Genomic DNA, 27,089 nt, shown 5'->3' with positions numbered 1-27,089 from the left:
AAGGTTTTAGGCCGTAGAGTCCACCCGCATCATACTCCCGCCAATCCCTCCACCTATGGCGGTGTGAGGTCACGCCGGTGTGAATCACTACTGGTTTTCAAAAGCGAAAACCAGTCATGATAACCACACCGGGGGGCAGAGGTGTGTGGAGGCCTCGGGGTTGAGGGACAAGGCTGGGCATTGCCCCCAGCTCCCTGGTATGACAAGGGGCACATGAAGGGGGGGATCCCCTTATGTGTGCTGGAGGTGGGGGGGGGGGGGGGGAAAGAGGGGGGAGCCCCAGTATTGGCGTTATGGTGGGACAGGGTTTGTCTTCATTCTTGGGGTGGAGGCCTTAAATGTAACTATGAGATCAGGGTGCCTTTTAGAAACAACGCCCCAATCTCAGAATCCCGGCTTTGCCAGAATGTTCAGACCCCACCCCTCCAGCTGGTTGTGAGATCTTCACTGGTACTTTGAAATTGCACAGGTCACTATTTATTCAGGCAAGAAAAGGCGTCTGTGAAGCTGCCAAGTTTCACACAGCTTTTCTCACCTGTTCCAGCACTCTGCAATTTTGGGAAAATTCTGCCCAAGATATACACAGCATAGGACTTTCCAGCATCACTTGGGTATCACTTGCTCATAGAAGGCAAACAAATTATTCAGGTAAGATCTTCCTTTGGATTAAACCTACTGCAATGATGTTCTTAAACGAACACTTAAATTTACTGATATTATGTAGTGTGAAGCTATTGGGAAAAAAATTGGAACATTCTTATTAGGGACCATGACAATAGCGGAGATCTCCCAGCTGGGGGGAAATCTTCCTGTCCCTCCAACAGCGCACCCCCATCACGGCTTTACCAGCGGCGTGGGGTGGATTCAATGGGCAATCCCATTGACAGCAGCGGGACCAGAAGATCCTGCCACCGAGGAACACGCCACAGGGAGGCCGGATCTCGTCATGTTATTGTGTTGAGTCATTTTGATTTCAAAATAAAGGGGAGAACTTGGACATGGGCAGGAAGACAAGAAAAGTTGGATTCACATTTGCCGACAACATCATTTATGGTGTATAATGTACAACCTATGCCATACCATTCACTTTAAATTCCCATCACATATAATTTCACCTCCATATTATACTGAATAAGCCATTTGTGAATTTATAATAAATTTATTTTAATCAGATAACTTTTCATTAGCCCAAATTTAAGGCCACCAAATCGCTGTTTCCTGAGTTGTCTTGATTTCTTACTTTCTTCAATTCTATTATTGCCTCATATTATGGGACCTTTGCCTCTCCTTCTCAAAAAACATTCCTTTAATAATTCTACTTACCTGTTCACCTTTATATCCAGCTCTCCCCTATAATTCAAAATAAAGTTAAAAAGTCAGCAACTAGATATTTATCAGAAAAACACGGCTACATTTAACGTTAAATAAACAAAATTTGTCATGAAAAGAAATTCATAATTTCCAACATTTGGGGCAGAATTTAACACCCTCCCCTCTAGTGTGTTTGAGCATGAGGGTAGCAGGTGGGGATCCCAATTCAGTCAGTGACAGGGAGGCTTATGGAACCAACCAGGGAACAGTAGGCATAATCTTTCTAGCTTGTGGGGAGGGTGAAGGCGGACTTGGCAAGGGGGGATGGTCTTGCTCTGTTGCTGGCAGGTCAGGCGAAGCGATTAAAATGAATGTGTTGCCACATTTCTTGTTTATATTTCAGTGCTTGCCGTTCTTTTTACCAAAGGTGTTTTTCAAGGAGATGGAGAAGTTGATCACCTCGTTTATTTGGGGGAACGTGGCTAGGATTAGGAAGGTACTTCTGCAGAGAGGACGGCAGGTGGGGATGTTGGGCCTCCCAAATTTATTATATTACTATTGGGCGGCGAATGCTGAAAAGGTGAGGAGGGGGGTGAAGAGTCCCAGTGGGTCAGAATGGAGGAGAGTCTGTGCAGGGTGTCGTGGCTGAGGGTATTGGCAACAATGCCGCTCCAGGTGGCCCCGGGTAAATATTCTGGATGTGGTGATGGCAACGCTGAAGATTTGGAGACAGTTGAGGCAGCACTTTTAAGTTGTAGGCGGGAGATGCTGATTAGCGGCAACCACAGGTTTGAGCCAGGGAAATGGGATGGGAGGTTTCGGAAATGGGAGGAGGGAAATTCGGGTATTAAAGGACCTGTATATGGGAGGTCGTTTTGCAAGGTTGGAGGAGTTGGGGGAGAAATATGGACTGGGGCAGGGGGATATCTGCAGCTCTGGGATTTTGCCAGGAAGGAGGTTCAGAGCGCCCCGATAGCGCCAGCCTCCACATTGTTGGAAGAGAAATTGACGACAGGGAGATTGGAGAAGGGGGTGGCGTTAGTAATTTATGGGAAGATTATGTGGGAGGACAAGGTATTCTTGGGGGGAGGGGGGCAGATTAAAGCCAAGTGGGAGGAAGTGTTGGGGGAGGTGATGGAAGACGATTTGCGGTGTGAGGTGCTACGGAGGATAAACGCCTCAACCTCGTTGAAGGTGGTATATAGGGCGCACCTCACGAGGGTGAGAATGAGCTGACTCTTTGAGGGGATGTAGAACTGTGGGAGGAGCCCCGAAAACCATGTTCACATGTTTTGGACCTGCCCGAAACTGGAGGGGTATTGGAGGGGGGGTTTTAAGGTTATCTTGGGGGTTACGAGGTTCGAGTCAGGGCTCCTAGATGCCATTTTTGGGGTGTAGGATCAGTCCAGGCTGCAGGCGGGTGCGGGGGCAGTGTCTTAGCCTTCACCTCGCTGATTGCCCGAAGGCGGGTCCTGCTGGGTGGAGGTCAGCTTCTCCACCCTGTGCCTCAGCATGGCAGGGGGACCTGCTGGAATTTTTAACACTGAAGAAGGTGAACTTTGAGCTGAGGTGAGGATGGAAAGGTTCTACAATTCATGGGCATTTTTTATCTTGCACTTTCAAAAATTGGATGTCATCAAACATTTGGGGGGGGTTCATATTGTTTACTATGTATGGGATGACCGTGAACTCTCTTTTGGTGTTTTTTGTTTTGTTGTACTTGGAATGTTGGGGTGATGTTTGGGTTTGTATGTTGAAGAGGATGCGGATTGGGGGATTACTATGGTATTTGTTAATGTTGGTTATCTTTTGTTTATTGTATATTTGATGAAAAGGTGGAAAATGAGGAGGATAACAATATTTTTTTAAAAAGAGAAATAAAGATTCCATGAGAAAGCTAAGGAAGCTAAGGATGCTACCAAATTGAAAAAAAAGTAATACAATGCTATGAAGATTGGGTGTAGGCCAGAAGAATGGGAAAATTTAAATTTCATTAATTACATTGGAAAACGTACGGATGATTTTAAATAATCCCACTAGAGAAAACATACCAGGAAAAGACTGACAAGCCCTCTGGGTGACCTACATCCCAAGGTCCTAAAAGACGTGTTTCAGAGATAGTGGATAAATTGGTTGTAAGCTTCCAAAATTCTGGAAAGGTCATAGCACATTGTAAAACAACAAATGAAATGCCCCTATACAGAAAGGAAGGCAACTACTGGCTAGTTAGCCTAACATCGGTCATCAGGAAAATGCTGGAATCTATCATTATAGAGCAGGACTTAGAAAATCAGAAAATCATAATACAAGCACGAAGAGTCAACATGGTTATATGAAAGGGATGCAAGATGGATATAGGAGAACCAGTAGATTTAGTGTATTTAGATTTCCAAAAGGCATTTCGATAAGGTGCCACATAAAAGGTTACTCACAAAATAAGATCTCAGGGAGTTAATGCAAAACCAGGTGGGAAAGCAAATTGTGAGGAGGATATGTCTACAAAGGAATAGATAGGAAGCGGGGGGAAAAAATGACAAATGGAGTATAATGTGGGAAAATGTGAGCTCATCAACTTGGTAGGAGGAATAGAAAAGCAGAATATTTGATTGGAGTGAGACTGCAGAATACTGCAGTACAAAGACACGTGAATATCCTAATGCATGAATTACAATTAGAAATAGGCACAGCAAGTAATTCGGAAAGCAATGGAATATTGGCCTTTGTTAAAAGGGAATGGAGCATATAATTAGGGAAATCATGTTACAATTGTACAGAGCATTGGTGAGACCCGACACAGGGTGGAAACTTCTTCTTTTTTTCAAAGTGATGACCTAAGCTGACAAAGTAAACCAGCTGTCTTGTTGGTATTTCCTGCCAAAGTTTCCAACATTTTGGAAAAAGGAAGGGGCAAGATCCACAACATTATGCTGGTGGGGAGGGTGACAGATATGGAAATTGAGTGCCACAAACAAAAAAAAGTAACTGTGGGTATGATTTAACGGAAATGAACGAGTCCCGTGTTGGGTACGTTTATCCGGGTGTTTCCTGGCACTGGCAGCTCCGGGAACGACCCCATTATTAAATGGAACTCTGGTTCATTTCTGGGCCTCGATGAGGAGCGTGCCACTGAGGCCGCACTTGGTCCATTTCAGGGAGATTGGGCCACCATTTTAAAATCTCTGAACCACCCTCACCACGGCCTCCGGACTCCTCCAATGCCCCAATTTGCCAATGAGGGAGTCCTCGAGACACTCGCACCCCACTTGATATGGGCAGGGTGCCCCCGGGTCCGAACACCGGCATAGGCAAGATGCCTGCCCAGGAACCTTGGCACTGCCAGCCTGGCAGACATCGATGGTGCCAGGGTACCACCCTGCCCAGAGCCCGACCACCCAGGGGCCCCTGATCACCCAGCAGACCCCCCTCCCCCCCCCCCCCCCCCCATGTGCCGGTACACGTGGTCCACATTGGTAAAGTATTCTCAATGGAGTTTAGAAGAATGTGAAGTGATATTATTGACACATATCAGATTCTGAAGGAGCTTGACAGGTTGGTGCTAAGAGGGTTTTTCCCCTTGTGAGGGGACATCTAAAACTAGGAGGAAGAGTGTCAAAATAAGGGGGTTCCATGTAAGGAATTTCTTCTCTTAGATGATAATTAATCTTTGGAATTCCCTACCCCAGGCAGCAGTGGAGGCAGTGTTACTGAATATATTGAAGGCTGCGTTAGACAGATTTTGATCTGGAAGGGAGTCAAGGGTTATAGCTGGAAGGCAGGAAAGTGGAGTTGAGGCCACAATCAAAACATCAATGATCCTACTGAATGCGGAGCAGGCCCAAGGTGCCGAATGGCCATCTCCTGTTACTATTTCTTATGCTTTTATTTTATTTGCAATCAGATAGGGTTAAAAGTATCAAACACATTCTCTTATTCCAGTGTAGGGAAACTGGATTGAGGAATGTTTGAAAGTGGATAGGAAGGGGACTTCCGGTTGCGGCTATGCGGAGCTAAGTCGCACGTGCGGCAGCTCCCGCTAGAAACGGACTTTTGGGCTCTTTTTAGGGCCCCCAGCGGTACTTTTTCGACGATTCGCAGTGTGGGAAGGGGACAGCAGTATTCCCCCGGCACTGTATGGACTGGACCAGGAGTGGAGCGGTGAAAAAAGTGGAATTGGAGCAGAGGAAGGTGCGAGGGAGGAAGGCCAAGATGGCGGCGGGTGGAGACCAGGCAGCGTGGGAGCAGTGGTCACAGGAGCAGCAGGAGTTTCTCCAGCGCTGCTTCACGGAGCTGAAGGCAGAGCTACTGGAGTCGATGACAGGCTGCTTGAGACCCAGATGGCCCAAGGGGCGGCGATCAGGGAGGTCCGGCAAAAGGTCTCGAAGAATGAGGACGAGACCTTGGGCCTGGCGGTGAAGGCGCACAAGGCGCTCCATAAGAAATAGCAGGCGAAGTTCGAGGACATGGAAAACCGGTCGAGAAGAAAGAATCTGCAGATTCTGGGTCTCCCGGAGGGGTTGGAAGGATCGGATGTGGGTGCCTACGTGGTCACCATGCTGAACACGCTGATGGGCGCAGGGGCCTTCCAGGGGCCCCTGGAGCTGGAGGGGGCTCGAGTGCTGGCAAGGAGGCCCAAGCCCAGCGAGCCGCTGCGGGCGGTGCTGGTGCGGTTCCACCGGTTCGCGGACAGAGAAGGTGTGTTAAGGTGGGCCAAGAAGGAGCGGAGCAGCAGGTGGGAGAACGCAGAGGTCCGAATTTATCAGGATTGGAGAGCGGAGGTGGCTAAGAAGCGGGCCGGGTACAATCGGGCTAAGGCGGTGCTGCACCAGAGAGGGGTGAGGTTCGGCATGCTGCAGCCGGCACGACTGTGGGTCACCTACAGGAACCGTCACCATTATTTCGAGACGCCGGAGGAGGCGTGGACCTTTATTCAGGCTGAAAAGCTGGACTCGGATTGAGGGCCGGGGACGAGGGGTTGCTGAGGGGAATGGTTGGGACTGTTGTGTTGTGATTTTGGGGGATTTTGTGGTTAGGTTGGGCAATGTTACTTCTCTGTCTGTCGGGTGGGTTCAGTGAGGGAGGCAGGTAAAAGCCTGTGGGCGTCGGTGGCTGGAAATGGGATTGGGGCCCCGCGCGGGGGTGCGGGGAGGCACGGGCCGGGGGAATTGAGACTGGGCCTGGAAAGGGAGCATTGCCAGAGGGGGCGGGGTCGGGTGGGTGGAAAGCGCGGGCTTCTTCCCGCGCTGAGAGTGGAAGGGGGTGAGGTTGGGGAGGTGGGGAGAGCCCGTTGATGGACAGGAGGGGGGAGGGGAGATTCCCACACTGGGGGAGTCAACGGAGCGGCGGGAGTGGCCGGGGTCAGCGGGAGTCGGCTGACTCACGGGACTGCAATGGGGGGAGCAATGCAGCTAGGGGGAGACCTAGCCGGGGGGGTGGGGGGGAGACCGGGTTGCTGCTGAAATGGCCATGGGGGAGTTGGAGTCTGTAGAGGAGGTTGGGGCGGGGGTCTGCCGCTGGGGGGAACAGGACGTGTGGGGGGCGCGGGCACGTGGCTGGCTGAGGAAGGGTTTTGGCTAGTCGGCGGGGTGGGGGTGGGGGGGGGGGCGAGCAGACCCCTGATCCGGCTGATAACCTGGAACGTAAGAGGCCTGAACGGGCTGGTCAAACGGGCCTGTGTGTTCACGCACCTGAAGGAGCTGAAGGCAGATGTGGTCATGTTCCAGGAAACGCATCTGCGGGTGGCAGATCAGGTAAGGCTGAGAGAGGGGTGGGTAGGGCAGGTGTTCCATTCGGGACTGGATGCAAAAAATCGGTGGGGGTGGCGATTTTGGTGGGGAAGCGGGTGTCGTTTGAGGCTTGAGCATCGTTGCAGACAATGGAGGTAGGTATGTGATGGTGAGTGGTAAGCTGCAGGGGGTGCGGGTGGTTTTGGTAAATGTATACGCCCCAAATTGGGATGATGCGTCCGGACTTGGAGACAGGGGGCTTGATAATGGGGGGGGGACTTCAACATGGTGTTGGATCCGGCATTGGATCGCTCTAGGTCTAGGATGGGCAGGAGGCCGGCGGCGGCCAAGGTGCTGAGGGGGTTTATGGACCAGATGGGAGGAGTGGATCCATGGAGGTTTGCGAGGCTGGGGGCCAGGGAATTCTCATTCTTCTCCCACGTCCATAAGGCCTACTCTCGGATTGACTTTTTTGTAATGAGCCGGGCGCTGATTCCGAGGCTGGAGGACACGGAGTATTCGGCAATAGCCATCTCTGACCATGCCCCGCATTGGATGGACCTCGAGCTTGGGGAGGAGAGGGACCAGCGCCCGCTGTGGCGCTTGGAGTTGGGGTTGTTGGTGGACGAGGAGGTGAGCGGGCGGGTCCTGGGGTGCATAGAGAGGTACCTGGAGGCCAATGATAACGGGGAGGTGCAGGTAGGGGTGGTCTGGGAGGCGCTGAAGGCGGTGGTCAGGGGAGAGCTGATCTCCATCAGGGCCCACAAAGGGGGGAAGGAGAGGAGAGAGAGGGGGAGGTTAGTGGAGGAGATGGTAAGGGTGGATAGGAGGCACTCACAGGCCCCTGAGGAGGGATTACTTTTTTTTTTTAAATTTAGAGTGCCCAATTATTTTCCAATTAAGGGGCAATTTAGCATGGCCAATCCACCTACCCTGCACATCTTTTTGGGTTGTGGGGGCGAAACCCACGCAGACACGGGGAGAATGTGCAAACTCCACACGGACAGTGACCCAGGGCCGGGATTCGAACCCGGGTCCTCAGCGCCGTAGGCAGCAATGCTAACCACTGTGCCACCGTGCTGCCCGAGGAGGGATTACTTAAGGAGCGGCGCAGCCTCTAGACTGAGTTTGACCTGTTGACCACCAGGAAGGCGGAAGTGAAGTGGAGGAAGGAGCAAGGGGCGGTGTACGAGTACAGAGAGAAGGCTAGCTGGATGCTGGCACACCAGCTTCGGAAGCGGGAGGCAGCGAGGGAGATCAGGGGGGTGAGGGAGGGAGGGGGGAGCACGGTGCGAAGTGCGGTGGGTTTTCAGGGACTTCTACAAGCGACTGTATCGGTCTGAGCCCCCATTGGAGGAGGGGGGGGGGGATGTGCCGGTTTCTGGACCGGTAGAGGTTCCCGAGGGTAGAGGAGGGGCAGGTGGCAGGGCTGGGGGCGCCGGATGGGTTGGAGGAACTGGTCAAGGGACGAGGGAGTATGCAGGCGGGGAAGGCACCGAGGCCAGATGGGTTCCCGGTGGAATTCTATAGGAAGTACGTGGACCTGTTGGGCCCGCTGCTGGTAAGGACTTTCAACGAGGCAAGGGAGGAGGGGGTCCTGCCCCCAACGATGTCTAGGGCGCTGATTTCTCTAATTCTGAAGCGGGACAAGGACCCCTTACAGTGTGGGTCGTATAGGCCGATTTCACTCCTTAATGTGGATGCAAAACTACTCACAAAGATATTGGCCAAGAGGATCGAGGACTGTGTTCCGGGGTTCATATACGAAGATCAGACGGGTTTTGTGAAAGGGAGGCAGTTGAATGCGGACAGGTTTGGTGCTGAAATGGCCATGGGGGAGCTGGAGTCTGTAGAGGAGGGGACCGAGTGTCGTTGTATGCGGACAATCTGCTATTGTATGTGGCAGACCCGATGGGGGGAATGCCGGAGGTGATGAGGATCCTTAGGGAGTTTGGGGATTTCTTCGGGTATAAGCTCAACATAGGGAAGAGCGAGCTGTTCGTGGTGCACCCAGGAGACCAGGAGAGGGGGATTGGTGAGCTTCCGCTAAAAAGGGCAGAAAGGAGTTTTAGATACCTGGGGGTTCAGGTGGCTGGAAGCTGGGGGGCCCTGCATGAGCTCAACTTAACGAGGCTGGTGGAGCAAATGGAGGAAGAGTTCAAAAGGTGGGATATGCTGCCGCTCTCCCTGGCGGGTAGGGTGCAGTCGGTTAAAATGACGGTGCTCCCGAGGTTTCTGTTTTTGTTTCAGTCCCTCCCCATCCTGATCCCGAAGGCCTTCTTTAAGCGGGTTAACAGGAGTATTATGGCGTTTGTGTGGGCGCAGAAGGCCCCGAGGGTTACAAGGGTGTTTCTGTGGGTATTATTGGGCTGCCAACGTGGCGATGGTCCGCAAGTGGGTAATGGAGCGGGAGGGGGCGGCATGGAAAAGGTTGGAGATGGCGTCCTGTGTGGGCACGAGCCTGGGGGTGCTGGTGACGGCACCGCTGCTGCTCCCTCCGACGAGGTACACTACGAGCCCGGTGGTGGCGGCGACCCTCAAAATCTGGGGGCAATGGAGACATCACAGAGGGGAGGTGGGGGCTTCGGTGTGGTCCCCGATACAGAAGAACCATCGGTTTGTTCCGGGGAAAATGGATGGGGGGGTTCCAGAGCTGGTACAGGGCAGGTATTAGGAGGATGGGGGACCTGTTCATTGATGGGAAGTTTGCGAGCCTTGGGGAACTGGAGGAGAAATTCGGGCTCCCCCCTGGAAATGCCTTCAGGTACATGCAGGTAAGGGCGTTCATTAGGCGTCAGGTGGTGGAGTTTCCACTGCTGCCGGCGTGCAGGGTCCAGGACAGGGTGCTTTCGGGGGTGTGGGTTGAAGAGGGTAGGATCTCGGCAACTTATCAGGTGATGCAGGAGGAGGAGGCTGCCTCGGCGGAGGAGTTAAAAGATACGTGGGAGGAGGAGCTGGGGGAGGAGCTCGACGAGGGTACGTGAGCGGATGCCCTGGGAAGGGCAAACTCCTCCTCTTGCGCGAGGCTCAGCCTGATACAATTTAAGGTGCTGCACAGGGCGCACATGACCGGGGCAAGGCTGAGCCGGCTTTTTGTGAGTGAGGACAGATGCGTGAGGTGTTCGGGGAGTCCAGCAAATCACACCCACATGTTCTGGGCATGCCCAGCGTTGGAGGAGTTCTGGAGGGGTGTAGCGAGGATGGTGTCAAGGGTAGTGAATTCCAGGGTTAAGCCAGACTGGGGGCTCGCAATATTTGGGGTGTCAGATGAGCCGGGAGTGCAGGAGGCGAAAGAGGCCGGTATCCTGGCCTTTGCGTCCCTGGTAGCCCGGTGAAGGATTCTGCTTCAGTGGAAGGATGCGAGGCCACCAAGCGTGGAATCCTGGATTAACGACATAGCAGGGTTTATTAAACTGGAGAAGGTGAAATTTGCCTTAAGGGGATTTGTGCAAGGGTTCGTCAGGCAGTGGCAGCCGTTTCTAGACTTCCTGGCGGAGGGTTTGGTGATGGCCAGCAGCAGCAGCAACCCGGGGGGGGGGGGGGGGGGGGGGGGGGGGGGGGGGGGGGGTGTTATGTTCGTGTTTGGTTGGGGATTTACTATTGTTTACTGGTGAACGTTTATTTGTTTATCTGTGCACTTTTGTTCTTGTTGTTTTATTATTTGTGTAAAGGAGCGGGGGGGGGGAGGGATTCTATTTTTCCTTTCTGTTATTTATATGTGAAAAGTTTGAATAAAAAATTTTTTTTTTAAAGTAAGTGGGTAGGAAGAAAAGAAGGCTCGGTATGAAAAGGTAGATTATGTTGCACAGACAAGAAAACTACATAGATTAGTGGTCTTGGACCCAAAGAAAGGGAATTCATTGAATGTTTACAGGATGGCTTTTTGGAACAGCTTGTGATGGAGCCCATGAGGGAACAGGCTATTCTGGACTTAGTGTTATGTAATGAGCCAGAATTGATAAAAGATCTTAAAGTAAGGGAACACTTAGGAAGCAGTGATCATAATATGGTAGAATTCAGTCTGCAATTTGAAAGAAGGAAGGTAGAATCAGATGTAAAGGTTTTAGAGTTAAATAAAGGTAATTACAGGCGCATGAGGGAGGAACTGATGAAAATCGACTGGAAGCAGAGCCTAGTGGGAAAGACAGTAGAACAGCAATGGCAGGAGTTTCTGGGAGTAATTGAGGACACAGTGCAGAGGTTCATCCCAAAGAAAAGAAAGGTTATCAGAGGGAGGATTAGGCAGCCATGGCTGACAAAGGAAGTCAGGGAATGCATCAAGGCAAAAGAGAGAGCCTATAATGTGGCAAAGAGTAGTGGGAAGTCAGAAGATTGGGAAGGCTACAAAAACAAACAGAGGATAACAAAGAGAGAAATAAGGAAGGAGAGGATCAAATATGAAGGTAGGCTAGCCAGTAACATTAGGAATGATAGTAAAAGTTTCTTTAAATACATTAAAAACAACGGGAGGCAAAAGTAGACATTGGGCCGCTCCAAAATGACGCTGGTAATCTAGTGATGGGAGACAAGGAAATAGCTGAGGAACTTAATAAGTACTTTGCGTCAGTCTTCACAGTAGAAGACATGAGTAATATCCCAACAATTCAGGAAAGTCAGGGGGCAGAGTTGAATATGGTTGCCATCACAAAGGAGAAAGTGCTAGAGAAACTAAAAGGTCTGAAAATTGATAAATCTCCGGGCCCAGATGGGCTACATCCTAGAGTTAGAATAGAATAGAACAGTACAGCACAGAACAGGCCCTTCGGCCCTCGATGTTGTGCCGAGCAATGATCACCCTACTCAAACCCACGTATCCACCCTATACCCGTAACCCAACAACCCCCCCTTAACCTTACTTTTTAGGACACTACGGGCAATTTAGCACGGCCAATCCACCTAACCCGCACATCTTTGGACTAAAGGAGTTCTTTGGACTAGTTCTAAAGGAGATAGCTGAAGAAATAGTGCAGGCGTTAGTTATGATCTTTCAAAAGTCACTGGAATCAGGGAAAGTCCCAGAGGATTGGAAAATCGCTGTTGTAACCCCCCTGTTCAAGAAGGGAACAAGAAAAAAGATGGAAAATTATAGGCCAATTAGCCTAACCTCGGTTGTTGGCAAAATTCTAGAATCCATCGTTAAGGATGAGATTTCTAAATTCTTGGAAGTGCAGGGTCGGATTAGGGCAAGTCAGCATGGATTTAGTAAGGGGAGGTCGTGCCTGACAAACCTGTTAGAGTTCTTTGAAGAGATAACAAATAGGTTAGACCAAGGAGAGCCAATGGATGTTATCTATCTTGACTTCCAAAAGGCCTTTGACAAGGTGCCTCAGGGGAGACTGCTGAGTAAAATAAGGGCCCATGGTATTCGAGGCAAGGTACTAACATGGATTGACGATTGGCTGTCGGACAGAAGGCAGAGAGTTGGGATAAAAGGTTCTTTTTCGGAATGGCAACCGGTGACAAGTGGTGTCCCGCAGGGTTCAGTGTTGGGGCCACAGCTGTTCTCTTTATATGTTAACGATCTAGATGACGGGACTGGGGGCATTCTGGCCAAGTTTGCCGATGATACAAAGATAGGTGGAGGGGCAGGTAGTATTGAGGAGGTGGGGAGGCTGCAGAAAGATTTAGACAGTTTAGGAGAATGGTCCAAGAAGTGGCTGATGAAATTCAACGTGGGCAAGTGCGAGGTCTTGCACTTTGGAAAAAAGAATAGAGGCATGGACTATTTTCTAAACGGTGACAAAATTCATAATGCTAAAGTGCAAAGGGACTTGGGAGTCCTAGTCCAGGATTCTCTAAAGGTAAACTTGCAGGTTGAGTCCGTAATTAAGAAAGCAAATGTAATGTTGTCATTTATCTCAAGAGGCTTGGAATATAAAAGCAGGGATGTACTTCTGAGGCTTTATAAAGCACTAGTTAGGCCCCATTTAGAATACTGTGAGCAATTTTGGGCCCCACACCTCAGGAAGGACATACTGGCACTGGAGCGGGTCCAGCGGAGATTCACACGGATGATCCCAGGAATGGTAGGCCTAACATACGATGAACGTCTGAGGATCGTGGGATTATATTCACTGGAGTTTAGGAGGTTGAGGGGAGATCTAATAGAAACTTACAAGATAATGAATGGCTTGGATAGGATGGACGTAGGGAAGTTGTTTCCATTAGCAGGGGAGACTAGGACGCGGGGGCACAGCCTTAGAATAAAAGGGAGTCACTTTAGAACAGAGATGAGGAGAAATTTCTTCAGCCAGAGAGTGGTAGGTCTGTGGAATTCATTGCCACAGAGGGCGGTGGAGGCCGGGACGTTGAGTGTCTTTAAGACAGAAATTGATAAATTCTTGATTTCTCGAGGAATTAAGGGCTATGGGGAGAGAGCGGGTAAATGGAGTTGAAATCAACCATGATTGAATGGTGGAGTGGACTCGATGGGCCGAATGGCCTTACTTCCGCTCCTATGTCTTATGGTCTTATGGTCTTCTGATCCCTTGCACTGAGGAATTCTCTGAATCTTGCTGATGTTCTCCAAATTATCTCCTTCCAGTAACGTTATTCCTGTCTCCCCAGCAAGTTCAGGCATGTCGGCCTGACAAAAACTTTGTAGGGTACAGCACAATACAACTATGCATGGCACATGAATATATATGCATGAGTACTGCTCCGCTGCTATTCAGGCCACTTGTGGTGGGGCCATTGGTAGAATGAGTAGGCTTTAAGACAAACAAGCCATCTGCTGACGTGATTTCATACAACTGCACCTTGGCATATCTTCCCCAGCTGTGTAGAATTCTTTCCACACTGTAACACACAATCTGTACAGTCAGCAACTGAAAGCCTTTCCTTTTGATGGGATCCAAGTCAAGCATGATCTACAATGGCCAAATCATCTATTCGACCAGATTATCAACCAGGTGTTTACGGCAAACATTTTCTTACAGTTTTTGTTTTACACAAGTTTTCAAACAGTTCTCCCATAAGGAAATGGCTTCTTGTAGAATTTTCATTTAGATTAGTAGAAATCTGCATGAAAATTGGTCAAATGGAACCAACAGGGCGGTGCAGTGATTAGCACTGCTGCACCGCGGCGCTGAGGACTCGCGTTCGATCTCTGCCCTGGTTCACTATCTGTATGGAGTTCACATATTCTCTCCGTGTCTGCGTGCGTTTCACTCCCACAACCCAAAGATGTTTAGGTTAGGTGGACTGGCTACACTAAATTGCCCCTGAATTGGAAAAAAATAATTGGTTACTCAAAATCTTTTTTAAAAATGGAACCAACATTTCTTACAACATACCCTAAATGTGTAAGAAGTCTTTCGCTCTAACTAATGACACATGAAGGGCATTTTGTTAATTTGCGCTTCTGGTGTGGAGATTTGCATGTCAGAAGTGTGAATTTGCAAAATTTACATGATGGTTTACTATAATAATTGTATTTTAGTCCGCATGTACTTTCAGACTTTCTCTAAGAAATGCAAGTAGTGCTGTCACTGAAATTAAGACAGAGCGTCTACACCCTAATCACTGAGAGCTTTGTTTTGACAGCACTCTTTTCTCTTATACCTCATCGAAGCAGGTTATATAGGTCTCTGAAGTGTCTTCTTTAACATATTATTTGTAAACAACTATTTCCCAAACAGTTTATATTCATTTTCATAAATGTGACAGAATGTGACATTGTGACAAGGTTATTTTTTCCAAACAGTGTAAATTGTACCTCCATTCCATCCCTTCCCGGAATTCCACTCAGACCAGCTTCGCCCTGTTAAACACAATATTAAAAATATCAGCATATTACAATAAACGTAAACCAAAAAGGCAGATTGTCAAATTACTTAATTCAGCTCATTACTTAAATAAATTTACCTTTTGTCCTTTTAGGCCTGTAGCACCATCATCACCAGGGCGCCCTTTTTTCCCCTACAGAATTAACATAAACATTAAAAAGGTAGGAAATGATCATCCTGGTCAACTTTCACAGTTCCTTTTTTCAATTACTTGAGTCACAGATGACTGCACTCATGTCACTTAATAAATATAGGTAAACGAACTATGCATGTGAATGACCAAAGTTTGAGACATTTTGCTTATTGTTGTCCAAGTCACAAAACTTTTACTATTGAGATATATCAGCTTCCAGGAAGCACTGACTGAATTTTACTGCAGGCTGCGGGACCCTGACATTGGGGTGAAATTAGGGTACCAAGCCATCAATCGTTGGCAGTGGCATCAGTTTGGAAATTTTACCACACCTGGATTCGTAATGAGGCTCCTGTGAGCCTGCTATCCAAATAAGGGCAGCGGGGAAGTACCTGCTGCTGCCAGCCCAAACAGAAAACTGGAAGTTCTGAATCCCCAGCAGGGGAGGTAGCTGCCGCTCAGGCATTCAGAGGACCAAATTGGAGGTGTCTCCAGGTAAGTTTATTTTAAATGAAAAATTCAGGCCAAGCCAAGTGTTGGAAGAAAATATCTCCAATGTGATTATTGGGACTTCAGGGTCTGCCTTAATCTCTGCCCGTGGACACCTCTTTGTGGCTTGGAGCCTCTGACTCCATGGGTCACCCCTGGCTGCCGCTGCCCATGTGGCCGGGGGTTGCCCTGTTATTGCCAAATTGCTGGCAACTCCATAAAATGGCCCTTCATAGAACATAGAACATAGAACAGTACAGCACAGAACAGGCCCTTTGGCCCTCGATGTTGTGCCGAGCAATGATCACCCTACTTAAACCCACGTAACCCGTATACCCGTAACCCAACAATCCCCCATTAACCTTACACTACGGGCAATTTAGCATGGCCAATCCACCTAACCCGCACACCTTTGGACTGTGGGAGGAAACCGGAGCACCCGGAGGAAACCCACGCACACACAGGGAGGACGTGCAGACTCCACACAGACAGTGACCCAGCCGGGAATCAAACCTGGGACCCTGGAGCTGTGAAGCATTGATGCTAACCACCATGCTACCGTGAGGCCCTTCATCGGGCATTCAATTATGTAGATCGGCTGCGTCTCCTTGGAGCTACGGAAAACCAATCCACATCACAACCCGCTGCTGGGAAAACACTCCAGCAACAGGACTGCATTGCAAAGCTGTCACGATGCAGCCCTCCACTGTTTTACGGTCCTTCCCGCTGCCCAGGCGATGATAAAATTCTGCCCCACATGTCAGCAAAACATGCACATACTCCAGGGAAGAATACATTGGTGTACAGATGTAGTTAGTATAAGTTTACTTTAATCCATGACTCAAAAAGAACATTATCTGGCAAGGTCTGAGAACAAATTATAATTGTTCTCATTTCATTGATAACTAAAGCTCATCGTTTTTGATCATGAGAATCTGAATATGCGTTATCGCCTTTGGTAGATATCATTCCTGAGCAAAGCCAGACACATTTTCATGTTGGGTAGGTGGAAAGAGCTGCAGTCTTTGACAGCAGTGCCTGGTGGGAATCTAATGTACATCAGTTAGTCCAACACAATAGAATTCCCTAGTCTGGTGTGGCATGTTTGTCTCCAATAACACCATCACACCTCCCAAGATGAAGCGATAATTAATGAGAAAATAATTTAGAAACACTTGGGTTAAGTTTTAGATGTTATCTTACAGCAATTAATAGTTTTTTTATCTGGCTATTAAACACATGACATTCTAATTGTAAGACTCCAAATTACATGAGAAAATGTCAGGAATCTCATTCTGAACACCTGTTTTATGGTACTGCAGCTGCCTAGTTCCACAAACACCCGTTAACTTGATACTGTTGAATGATTTGTAACAGTATCATTGGAATTTACTATTGCGTGCCAATGCAAGTCTCAACTAGAGTCCTTTACATTAATGCTGGCAAACAATTTTGACGGTGATTATTGAAACATATTATAAACTGAGTAAAGTAGCACTTACTTTATTAAATCAACAAATCCCAAAATTACCTTTACATCTAATTCTTAGCTAATTTTAGCAAACAGTAGTGATATAAATGTTAATGTATTAAAATAATACACTAGGAAATATCACCAGCAACAGAAAATATTTATTTGTATTTTTTAAATTTTCAAACAATTACTTTTTCAAAGGGAGCCTGGCTGGTGAAGAGGAAACCCTTGCAAATTCTGACTAAAACTGATTAACCAATTGAAGCTACCAAGGCGATTTATTACTTCTTATAGAAACCTAACAGAAAACACAACCTGTCCATTTTGAAATAAATCAAGTGCTTGATGAACAGAGGACATTTGTACAGACTGAAAAATACAGAGCAGAGTTTTTCTTTTAAGTTAATAAAGTAACAAATTACTTTCACAAAGTAAATATGTGCGTCAAGGGTTATACCACAAACTTATACCATGTTTAGTACTTTGCTAGGCTAAAGTAATGTAATGCTTGCATTAAAAACAGAAAACAACGTCCCCTACTACCCCCGCCTTATTCCTTAATTACCTGTATACTAAGTTCCCTATCCTTACCTAACATTGACATGCCTCCTGTTCCCCCCGCCCCCCCCCCCCAATTTTTCCCTCCCCCCCCTTACTGCTGACGTTCAATTTTCCTTGAAGAAATTGATGAAATCTCCGGGCGAACCCCTGAGTTGATCCTCTCAAGGCGAACATGATTTTTTTCCAGGGTGAGAAACCCTGCCACATCGCTGACCCACACTCCTGACTTCGGGGGCTCCGAGTCCCTCCATCCCAGCAAAATCCGTCTCCGGGCCACCAGGGAGGAGAAGGTCAGGGTATCGGCCTCTCTCTCCCCCCCCCCCCCCCCCCCCCCCCCCCCCCCCGGCCCCCGGATCTTCCAATACCCCAAACATTGCCAGTTCTGGACTCGAAGTAAACCTCCCTTCCAGGACTTCTGACATAAACATCCGCAAATCCCGGCCAGAATCCCCTCAATTTCGGACATGCCTAAAACATATGTACATGGTTCATTCGGCTACACCACACCGCCCACATCTGTCCTCTACCTCTTCAAAAAACCTGCTCATCTGGGCTGCCGTCATGTGGGCCCTGTGGACCACCTTGAACTGGATAAAGCTAAATCTGGCCCAAGACGAGGATGAATTGACTCTCTTCAAGGCTTTCTCCCACAGTTCAATTTCCAGCTCTCCTCCCAGCTCCTTGTCCCACTTCCTCTTCACCTCTCTGATAGGGGCCCCTTCCCACTCCATCACCTCCTTGTATATCTCCGAAACCCTCCCCTCTCCAACCCCTGTTTTTGACATCTCCTTGTCCTGTAGTTCCCTCAGGGGGAGGCGAGGAAAGTTTGGAACCTGCCTCCGTACAAAGTCCCGCACCTGAAGGTACCGAAACCCATTCCCACCCGGCAACTCAAATTCCTCCTCTAGTCCCTCCAAGGTCGAAAAGCCCTCCTGGATGAATAGGTCTCCAAATCTCTCAAACCCTGCCCAGCTGCCATCTCTTAAAGCCCCCATCCAGCCCTCCTGGGGCAAACTGGTGGTTGTCACAAATCGGTGACCACACTGACGCCCCCTCCAATCTCTTGTGCTGCCTCCATTGCGCCCACACCCTTAGGGCTGCCACCACCACAGGGTGTGGAGAGCACTGGGCCGGCGAGAACGGCAGAGGCGCCGTTAGTAAAGCCTCCAAACTCGTACCCTTGCAGGATGGCTCTTCCATCCACTCCCAAACCAACCCCTCCCCCACTACCCACTTCCTGACCCTCGATATGTTGGCCACCCAGTAATAGTTGATAAAGCTCGGGAGGGCCAAGCCCCCCTCTCTGCGACCCCGTTCCAGGAGTGCCTTCTTTACTCACGAGGTTTTATCCGCCCAGATAAAACCAGAGATCGACGCGTTCATTTTCCTGAAAAAAGCCTTTGGGACAAAAATCGGAAGACATTGGGCAGGATTCTCTGATCCTGAGGCTAAGTGTTGACGCCATCGTAAACGTCGTCACTTTCTCGACGGCGTCAGCATGCCCTCAGGATCAGCGATTCTGACCCCTATAGGGGGCCAGCATGGCACTGCAGTGACTCAGGCTGCTCCAACTGCCAATACCGGCGTCAGATGGGCCCCGCAGTTCTGCACATGCACAGTGCGACTGGCGCGATTGCGTGCATGCTCGGTGGCTCCCTTCTCCGCGCCGGCCCCGCTGCAACATGGTGTAGGGCTACAGGGGCCGTCGCGGAACAAAAGACACCCCCAGTCCGAGAGGCCGGCCCGCCGATCGATAGGCCCCGATCGCAGGCCAGGCCACCGCGGAGGCCCCCCCCCGGGGTCGGACACCCCCTCCCCCCCACCAGGCCACACCCGAAAGGATACACTCCGAGGTCCCGCCAGGTAAGATGTCCCTTCTCATTTTATCCACTGCTTTGCCCAGATTTAACTTAGGAAGCTGCCCCCAATCCTTAGCCACTTGAATCCCCAGATATCTAAAACTTCTCTCAGCCACTTTAAAAGGTAACTCCTTCATTCTCCTTTCCTGTCCCCGTGCCTGGATCACAAACATCTCACCCTTTCCCATATTTAACTTGTAACCTGAAAATCGCCCAAATTCTCCTAGTATCTCCATGATTTCGGGCACCCCCCCCCTCCCCCGCGGGTCTGTGACATAGAGCAGCAAGTCGTCCGCATAGAGAGAGACCCTGTGCTCCACCCCCCCCCCCCCCCCCCTCCCCACTAACTAGCCCCTGCCAGGCATTCGATGATCTAACGGCCATTGCCAAGGGCTCCATGGCTAGGGAAAACAGTAATGGGGAGAGCGGGCATCCCTGCCTTTTCTGCCTACAAAGACTAAAGTATTCTGACCGGACTCGGTTGGTTCTTACATTTGCCACCGGAGCCTGATACAACAACCGGATCCAATCCACAAATCCCTGCCCGAACCCAAACCTGCCTAAAATATCCAGGAGGTACTTCCACTCCACCCGGTCGAAAGCCTTCTCTGCGTCCATGGCAACTGCCACGTCAACATCGCGCCCCTCCGCTGGCATCATTATAACATTAAGAAGCCATCAAATATTGGACGTCAGGTGCCTGCCATTTACAAATCCCGTCTGATCCTCCCCGATTACCTCCGGGACACAGTCCTCTATTCGGGTGACCCAGACCTTTGTCAGCAATTTAGCATCTACAAAAGGGAAATTGGCCTGTACAATCTCCAGGTCCTTGTCTCGCTTCAGGATGAGAGAGATTGAATCCTGTGATAGCGTTGGGGGAAGCACTCCCAACTCCTTGGACTCATTAAAAGCCTTGACCAGAAGTGGCCCAGTAGCCCAGGGAACTTTTTATAAAATTCCACTAGGAATCCATCAGGTCCCAGGGCCTTACCAGATTGCATCGCCCCCAATCCGTCTATCACCTCCCCCGAGCCCAATTGGGCCCCCCAGGACTTCCACCAGCTCATCTACCTTCGGGAACTCCAGCCTCTCCAGGAATCGATTCATACCCTCCTCCCCGACCGGGGGTTCTGACTCATGTAGTCGACTATACAATTCACGGAACACATCATTAACTGCCCCCGGATCTATCACTACCTTCCCTCTCATATCCTTTATTTTCCCTATTTCTCTCCCCGCCTCCTGTTTCCTCAGCTGATGCGCGAGCATCCTGTTAGCTTTCTCCACATGCTCATATATTGCCCCTTTTACCCTCCTCAGCTGACCCTCCGCCTTACCTGTGGAAAGGAGCCCAAATTCCATTTGGAGTCTCTGACGCTCTGTTAGGAGCTCCTCATTCGGAGACTCCGCATACCTCCTGTCCACCTGTAAGATTTCTCCTACCAACCGGTCCAACTCCGCCCGTTCAGTCTTCTCCCTATGGGCCTGAATGAAAATACATTCCCCTCTAATAACCGCCTTTAATGCCTCCCACACTACCCCAGCCGCGGTCTCTCCCATGCGGTTGTTCATTATATACCCCCGAATGACCTTCCTCACTCGCGCACAGGTCTCGTCGTCCGCTAACAGCCCTGCATCTAATCTCCACTGGGACTTTCCTGTGCTTACCGCAGGTCTATCCAATGTGGCATGTGGTCTGACACCTCAATTGCTGAGTACTCAGTGTCCTCCACCCCCGCTAACAGTCCAGTACAAAGAAATTTATCCTGGAGTATGCCTTGTGCACATGAGAGTAGAATGAATATTCCTTGCTCAATGACATCTCAAATCTCCACGGATCAACGCCTCCATGCGCTCTGTGAATCCCCGCAGTTCTTTCGCCATTGCTGATACCTTCCCTGACCTAGAACTCGACCGGTTCATTCTCGGATCCAGGACCGTGTTGAAGTCACATCCCTATAACCAACCGGTGCGAGTCAAGCTCTGGGATCTTTCCCAGCACCTTCCTGACAAACACGACATCATCCCAGTTTGGGGCATATATATTTACCAACACCACTGCCATTCCCTCCAGTTTCCCACTAACCATAATAAATCTGCCTCCGGGGTCTGCCTCCAACTTCCCTACCTCAAATGCCACCCTTTTGTTCATCAGGATGGCCACTCCCCTTGTTTTAAAGTCCAGTCCCGAATGGAATACCTGTCCGATCCATCCCTTCTCCAGTCTAACTTGGTCTCCCAGCTTCAAGTGTGTCTCCTGTAGCATGGCCACATCCACTTTTAGCTGTCTCAAGTGTGCGAACACACGGGCCCTTTTGACCGACCCATTCAGTCCACGAACATTCCACATAACCAGTCTGATCGGGGGGTGGGGTTCCTGCCCTCCTTCCCTGTCAATCAGCCATGACCTTTCCTAGGCCAACCCTTAGCCCATGTCCCACCCCTCCCCTGGCCCGCCCCTCAGCAGCCACCGCCATCTGGTCTCCATCTCCAATCTCCTAAAAGTCCCCCAGTCGTCAGTAGTCCCCTCCCACCCCCACCCACTCCCCCACTCCGTCTCTGTGTCTCTTCAGCTCTCCCCCCACTTTGCCCCTGTGAACCAGCTCTCCCAGCTAGCTTAGCAGCTCCCACCCCTGCCGCCGAGCTTCCTACCATATGCTGGATCCTCCCCTCCCCCTACCGAAAGAAGGCAAACAATCCCCCAAGGTCTGGGAGCAGAGGCCCACCCCTCCTCCCTTTACAACATCTTATCAGTGCCATTACCTTCAAACAGAGCCAAAAACAATAGAAGAAAAATAAAGCAGGATAGGAAAAAAAATTTTCTCAAACATCTTGGGGGCGATTTTCCGAGCCCCGCGCTGGGCTGGAGAATCACCGCAACCGCGCCACGACGCCCCGATGTCGGCCCGCGATTCTCCGAGGTGCGGAGAATCGGCGCCATTTGCAACGGCGCGTTTGGTGCGGCGCTGGCCGCGGGAATCGGCGGGGCCGCTGATTCTCCGGCCCACATGGGTCCCGCAGGCCCCGTTCACCGCTGGTCGCTGCCGGCGGGAACTCTGCGCGAACGGTCGGGGGGGAGGGGAGGGGGGGCCTGTGTGGGGGGCTCCTTCACTGGGTGGGGGGGCCTCTGATGGGGTCTGGCCCGCGATCGGGGCCCACCGATCGGCGGGCCGGCCTCACCGCCCCTCGGGCCTATTTTCTGGCGAGGCCGGCCCCTGAACACCGACTCCATCTTGAGTCGGGGCCGGCGCACTAAAGAAGTCCCCTGCGCATGCGCAGGAAGCATGTGGGGGCCAGAATTGGACGTACCCGGGCCCGGTTCGCGCCATCGTGAAACGCGACGGCGTTCACGACGGCGCGAACACTTGAGCTCCACATTGGAGAATCGCCCCCCTTTTCTTTTTTCTTTCCCCTCTAGAACATTGCAACTTAAAAACTCTTTTACTGTACCTCGGTACATAAAGCAACGGATCAAAATCAAACCAATCCGAGATATCCTTCTTTTCCCGATCCCCGCAACTTAAGTTATAGTGAAAGGCTGAGATTTATTAAATATAAAGCAACACAAAACTTTTAACTCAGCCGACTACCATTTAGATTTTAAAGTCATTATGCCTCTACCAGATTATCGTCCTTCATGAAGACCGCCACTTCTTCCAGCAAGCCAAAATATAGCTTGCCCAAAATATAGCCCCCGCCCCCCCCCCCGGAAGACTCGCGCTCGCCGTTTTTCACGGCGACCGGCAATTCTCCGACCCGGATGGGCCGAGCTGCCTGCCGTTCGCGACCGTTTCACGACAGCGGCAACCACACCTGGTCGATGCCGTCGTGAACATGGGCGCTAAAGGCCCGTTTGAAGCTTGTGGGGGGCGGAGAGGGGAGTGAGCACCACGGCCGTGCTCGGGAGGGGACTGGTCCGCGATCGGTGCCCACCGATCATCGGGCCGGCATCTCAAAGCGACGCACTCTTTCCCCTCCGCCGCCTCGCAAGATCAAGCCGCCACGTCTTGCGGGGCAGCGGAGGGGAAGACGTCCACCGTGCATGCCGTCGTGACATCAGCTGCGCATGCGCGGGTTGGAGCCGGCCAACCTGCGCATGCGCGTCTGACGTCACTTGGGCACGACGGCTGCGTCATTCTTGGCGCGCCGCCTTGACGCAAGTGTAAAGGCCCGGCCGCCGAGAATAACGGAGCGCCGCTCCTAGCCCCCCGGGTGGGGGTGAATACGGTGAGAGGAGCGGCGTCCGAGGCCGTCGTGAAACTCGGCCGAGTTCACGACGGCCTTCCCGATTTTTCCCGGGAGCGGAGAATTCCGCCCATAGTTCCCGGTTCTCGGAGGTCACCCAAAGACGGGCGGGTAGAGCAGTCCAAACTTTATTCCCTTCGCATACAGGGCCACCTTATTAAAACTAGCCCTCCTCTTTGCGAGTTCTCCTCCCAAGTCTTGATACACCCGTATCTCATAATCTTCCCACATGAACCATTATGCCTGCCTGGCCGATGCAGCCTCACCACCATTGCCCTCGGGGGCTCACGCCCCTGGGGCTTACGCATGAGCACCCTGTGAGCCGGGTCCACCTCTAACAGCCTGTTGAAAGCATCTGCCCCGAGGATCTTCTCCAGCATCTTCCGACATGCGCACTGGCACCCGATCCCTCCTTTCCCTCTGGCAAACCGATGATCTGGATATTTTGCCTGTTAGAACGATTGTCTAGGTCCTCAACCTTCTCCAACAGCCGTTTCTGCCGATCCTGCATGGTATTAATTTCCAAAGCCATCGCAGTGGGCTGCTCCTCTTGTTCCACCGCCAGCTCCTGCAACCTTTGGATCTCCTGTCCCTGGGTCGTCACTTTCTCTTCCATCCAGTTGACCACCTCCTTAAATCGAGGCTACCGCCCATGTCAGGTCCTCCGCACACTCCTTACGATGCCAGGCAAACTTCTCATCCAAGTGTTTTACTCACTGATCCATTGTCCATTGAGCTGGCGTGGTCGAACTTTGCTTCTCTGCCGTTGCATCCACCAACTCGGATTTCACTCCCGACCAACTTTTGATTTCTTCTTTTACGATTGTTTCTTGGTCACAGCTCCATAAACTAGGGGTCGTCCTCTTCTCCTCTCGCCTTTATCCACTTATGTTGAAAAATTCCAACGGAAATACAGCTTGAAAGCCGTTAAAAGACCACTAAAAGCGGGAGCTGCTAAATGTGCGACCGTTCACTCCGTGGTCACCACCAGAAGTCAGGCTTCAGGAAACTTGACAGCCACAGGAAGTTGAAGACTGATGGATCCAGGAGTTAAGTGCCTCATCTTGCCAAGCCCCTGTACTTGGCTACCCTCCACCCTGAGGCTTCCGGATGTTCCTCCTCTTCCACCACCCCCTCTCCCCAAAATAATGTGGAATTCGATGGCAGCCTGCAAAAAGGAAGCTGCATAAATAATAAAGCTGAAAAAAAATGCAAAGTTATGGAGCAAGAGAAGGGAGTAAGGCGTACTGGATTGTTCTTCAAAAGAGTCAGTGCAGACTTGATGGACCTCCTTCCATGTTATACTGTCCTACTATTCTACAATGTGCTGTTCCAGGGTGGTACAATGCAATCTCTTTCTGTGGTTAGCACTGCTGCCTTACAGCGCCAGGGACCCGGGTTTTATTCCGACCTCAGGTGACAGTGTCGCGTTTGAACATTCTCCCCGCGTCTGCGTGGGATTCCTCCGGGTGTTCCGAATTCCTCCCACAGCCCAAAGATGTGCAAGTTAGTTGAACTGGATTTGCTAAATTGCCTCTTAGGGTGGGGTAATCGTTCAAAGGTTCGGTGCTGACCCGATGGGCCGGATGGCCTCCTTCTGCACTGTAGGGATTCTATGTTTTAAATTTTATGTTGACAAAACAATAATAAAGTATTGGTAGTAGGGCAAGGAATTCTGCCTATGATTACACAGATCATAAATTCCATATCCCAATCTGGTTAATTTATGGGAGGAAGGGAAGAGATGGAGCTCAGGGGATAGAATTGACCTTCTCCAAATAATACTCACCATGCTGAGTCCACAATCTTGGCTGTATTCCCCAGTGAAGATTTGATCGTTTATGTCAGGGATGATATCCACGGTTCCAAAGGTGGACACGACTTGCTCATGATTTTAAAGCATTATAAAGATCTCTAACTTGCACCAACAACATAAATGTACGCTCTGCCTAATGGGAAAATGCAATTACGCAAAATGAAAAGAAATTTGGAAGAAATATCCCTGACAAGATAGTGAGGAATGAATGATGGATATCTTACCAGGGATAAAACATAGATTATGAAAATGTAATATTGGGGAATAGACAGGAAAAAGAATAATAGATGTTTAGATGGTGACACCATAACAACAAAAAGTTTAAAACACAAATGTAAAAGCAATTTTTCTAAATTCCCTTCAACTAAGTGCTTTTCCCCAAAGAAACTTAAAATATTTTCTGTCCGAACAGGATTCAAGCTATATTTGATCAGGCTGAATTTGATCATGTAATATCCTTTCATCTCTAGAGCATCTCAAGGCCCTAGCCTTCATGCTGTCAACACCACTCTAGCTATCAAATCTATAAATTTAACCACAGTTTGAGTTAGCAGAGGTAGAAAATGATATTCAAAAGAAGAATGTAACTTACAGAAGAACCAGGTGGACCTCTTTCTCCTTTCTCGCAAATACATTTTGGTGTTTTGGGGCACTGAAATTCAAAAATATTTATTAGAAACACACGCACATATTAGGGTGGGACTTTCCTCCCCCCTCCGCGGTGGAGGGCTGCTCGCCAATTGTCGGCATGCCGTTGTCAACATGGGTTTCTCGTTGAATACTCCCTCGCCGCCGTGAAACCCAGGGTGGGGATGTGCCATCGGTGTGTAAGATCCTGCCAGAGTGAACGGCCAGAAAATTCCACCCAATGTTATATTTGGCTCCACAATAATCTCCATAAAATGGTTTTGTTTATTGGAGAACATGGGGTTTGGAGTGAGAGAAGTCCAGCCAAAATGCCAGGAGACTGTGTGACAAAACTGAACAGGGCCCTGAGTCTTCCCTCAGTCTAAATTGGTGACCACGATCAGCGGGATATATAAAGGTTTGTTAATTCGAAGAATTATGGAGAGGCAAAGGCAGAGGGATCTGATTCGGGTATTTAAAATAATTAAGGGTGACAAGTATTTGAGTGGGGACAGAGGTCACACGTTTAAATTTAAATAGTACGGCTAACATTTTTTTGAGAGGGGGTAGGATTCTGGAGCTGATAGTGAAGACTGACTTCTTACAGTCTTTCAAGTAAGCATCAGTTGCAATTTTGGAAAACTACAGGATCATTGGAAAAAGATCTTGAGCAATAACTAACAGTTTGTGTCTTGCAAACTTTAATAGTGTTTTTTTTAAATTGGACACAGGTCTGCTTCTCCCAGGAACTGGGTGTGGGTGGAAGAAAGTGTGAGGGATATAAGAAAGATTCCAGTAAGAGGTGGGGCTAATCTTATGGGTATTTCTCATCCTGAAAAGAAAATGCATCTTAAAATAAGCTGGCTCATTCTACAGATCTTGCTATATCGATCATGTGAAAAGTTGATAGCAATTGAATGATCTACCTAATATTCCATAAGCAAAAGATAATTTTATATATCATATCTATAAATTAATTTCTTTGGAAACAAGTCACACTTACTCCTTCATCAGCCAACTCCGCCTGCAAAGATAAGGAACAAAAATTAGTTTTCTGAAAT

General features: G+C 49.7%; 1 protein-coding gene across 1 annotated transcript in view; it reads right to left on the bottom strand.

Annotated features, from left to right (window-relative positions):
* Window positions 1-27,089, bottom strand: part of col28a2a (collagen, type XXVIII, alpha 2a) — a 193,380-nt gene that overhangs the window by 143,761 nt on the left and 22,530 nt on the right. Inside the window, exons 4-8 of the mRNA XM_038789427.1 lie at window positions 27,032-27,052; window positions 25,994-26,053; window positions 14,901-14,954; window positions 14,752-14,796; window positions 1,324-1,350 (exon numbers count right to left, since the gene is read on the bottom strand). Coding sequence (XP_038645355.1) covers window positions 1,324-1,350; window positions 14,752-14,796; window positions 14,901-14,954; window positions 25,994-26,053; window positions 27,032-27,052 — 207 coding nt within the window. The remainder of the gene's footprint in view (window positions 1-1,323; window positions 1,351-14,751; window positions 14,797-14,900; window positions 14,955-25,993; window positions 26,054-27,031; window positions 27,053-27,089) is intronic.

Source organism: Scyliorhinus canicula, chromosome 2 (genome assembly GCF_902713615.1).
Source record: "Scyliorhinus canicula chromosome 2, sScyCan1.1, whole genome shotgun sequence".
Taxonomy (NCBI): domain Eukaryota; kingdom Metazoa; phylum Chordata; class Chondrichthyes; order Carcharhiniformes; family Scyliorhinidae; genus Scyliorhinus; species Scyliorhinus canicula.
The sequence above is the reverse complement of the archived record's forward strand: the minus strand, read 5'-3'. Positions and strand labels throughout refer to the sequence as shown.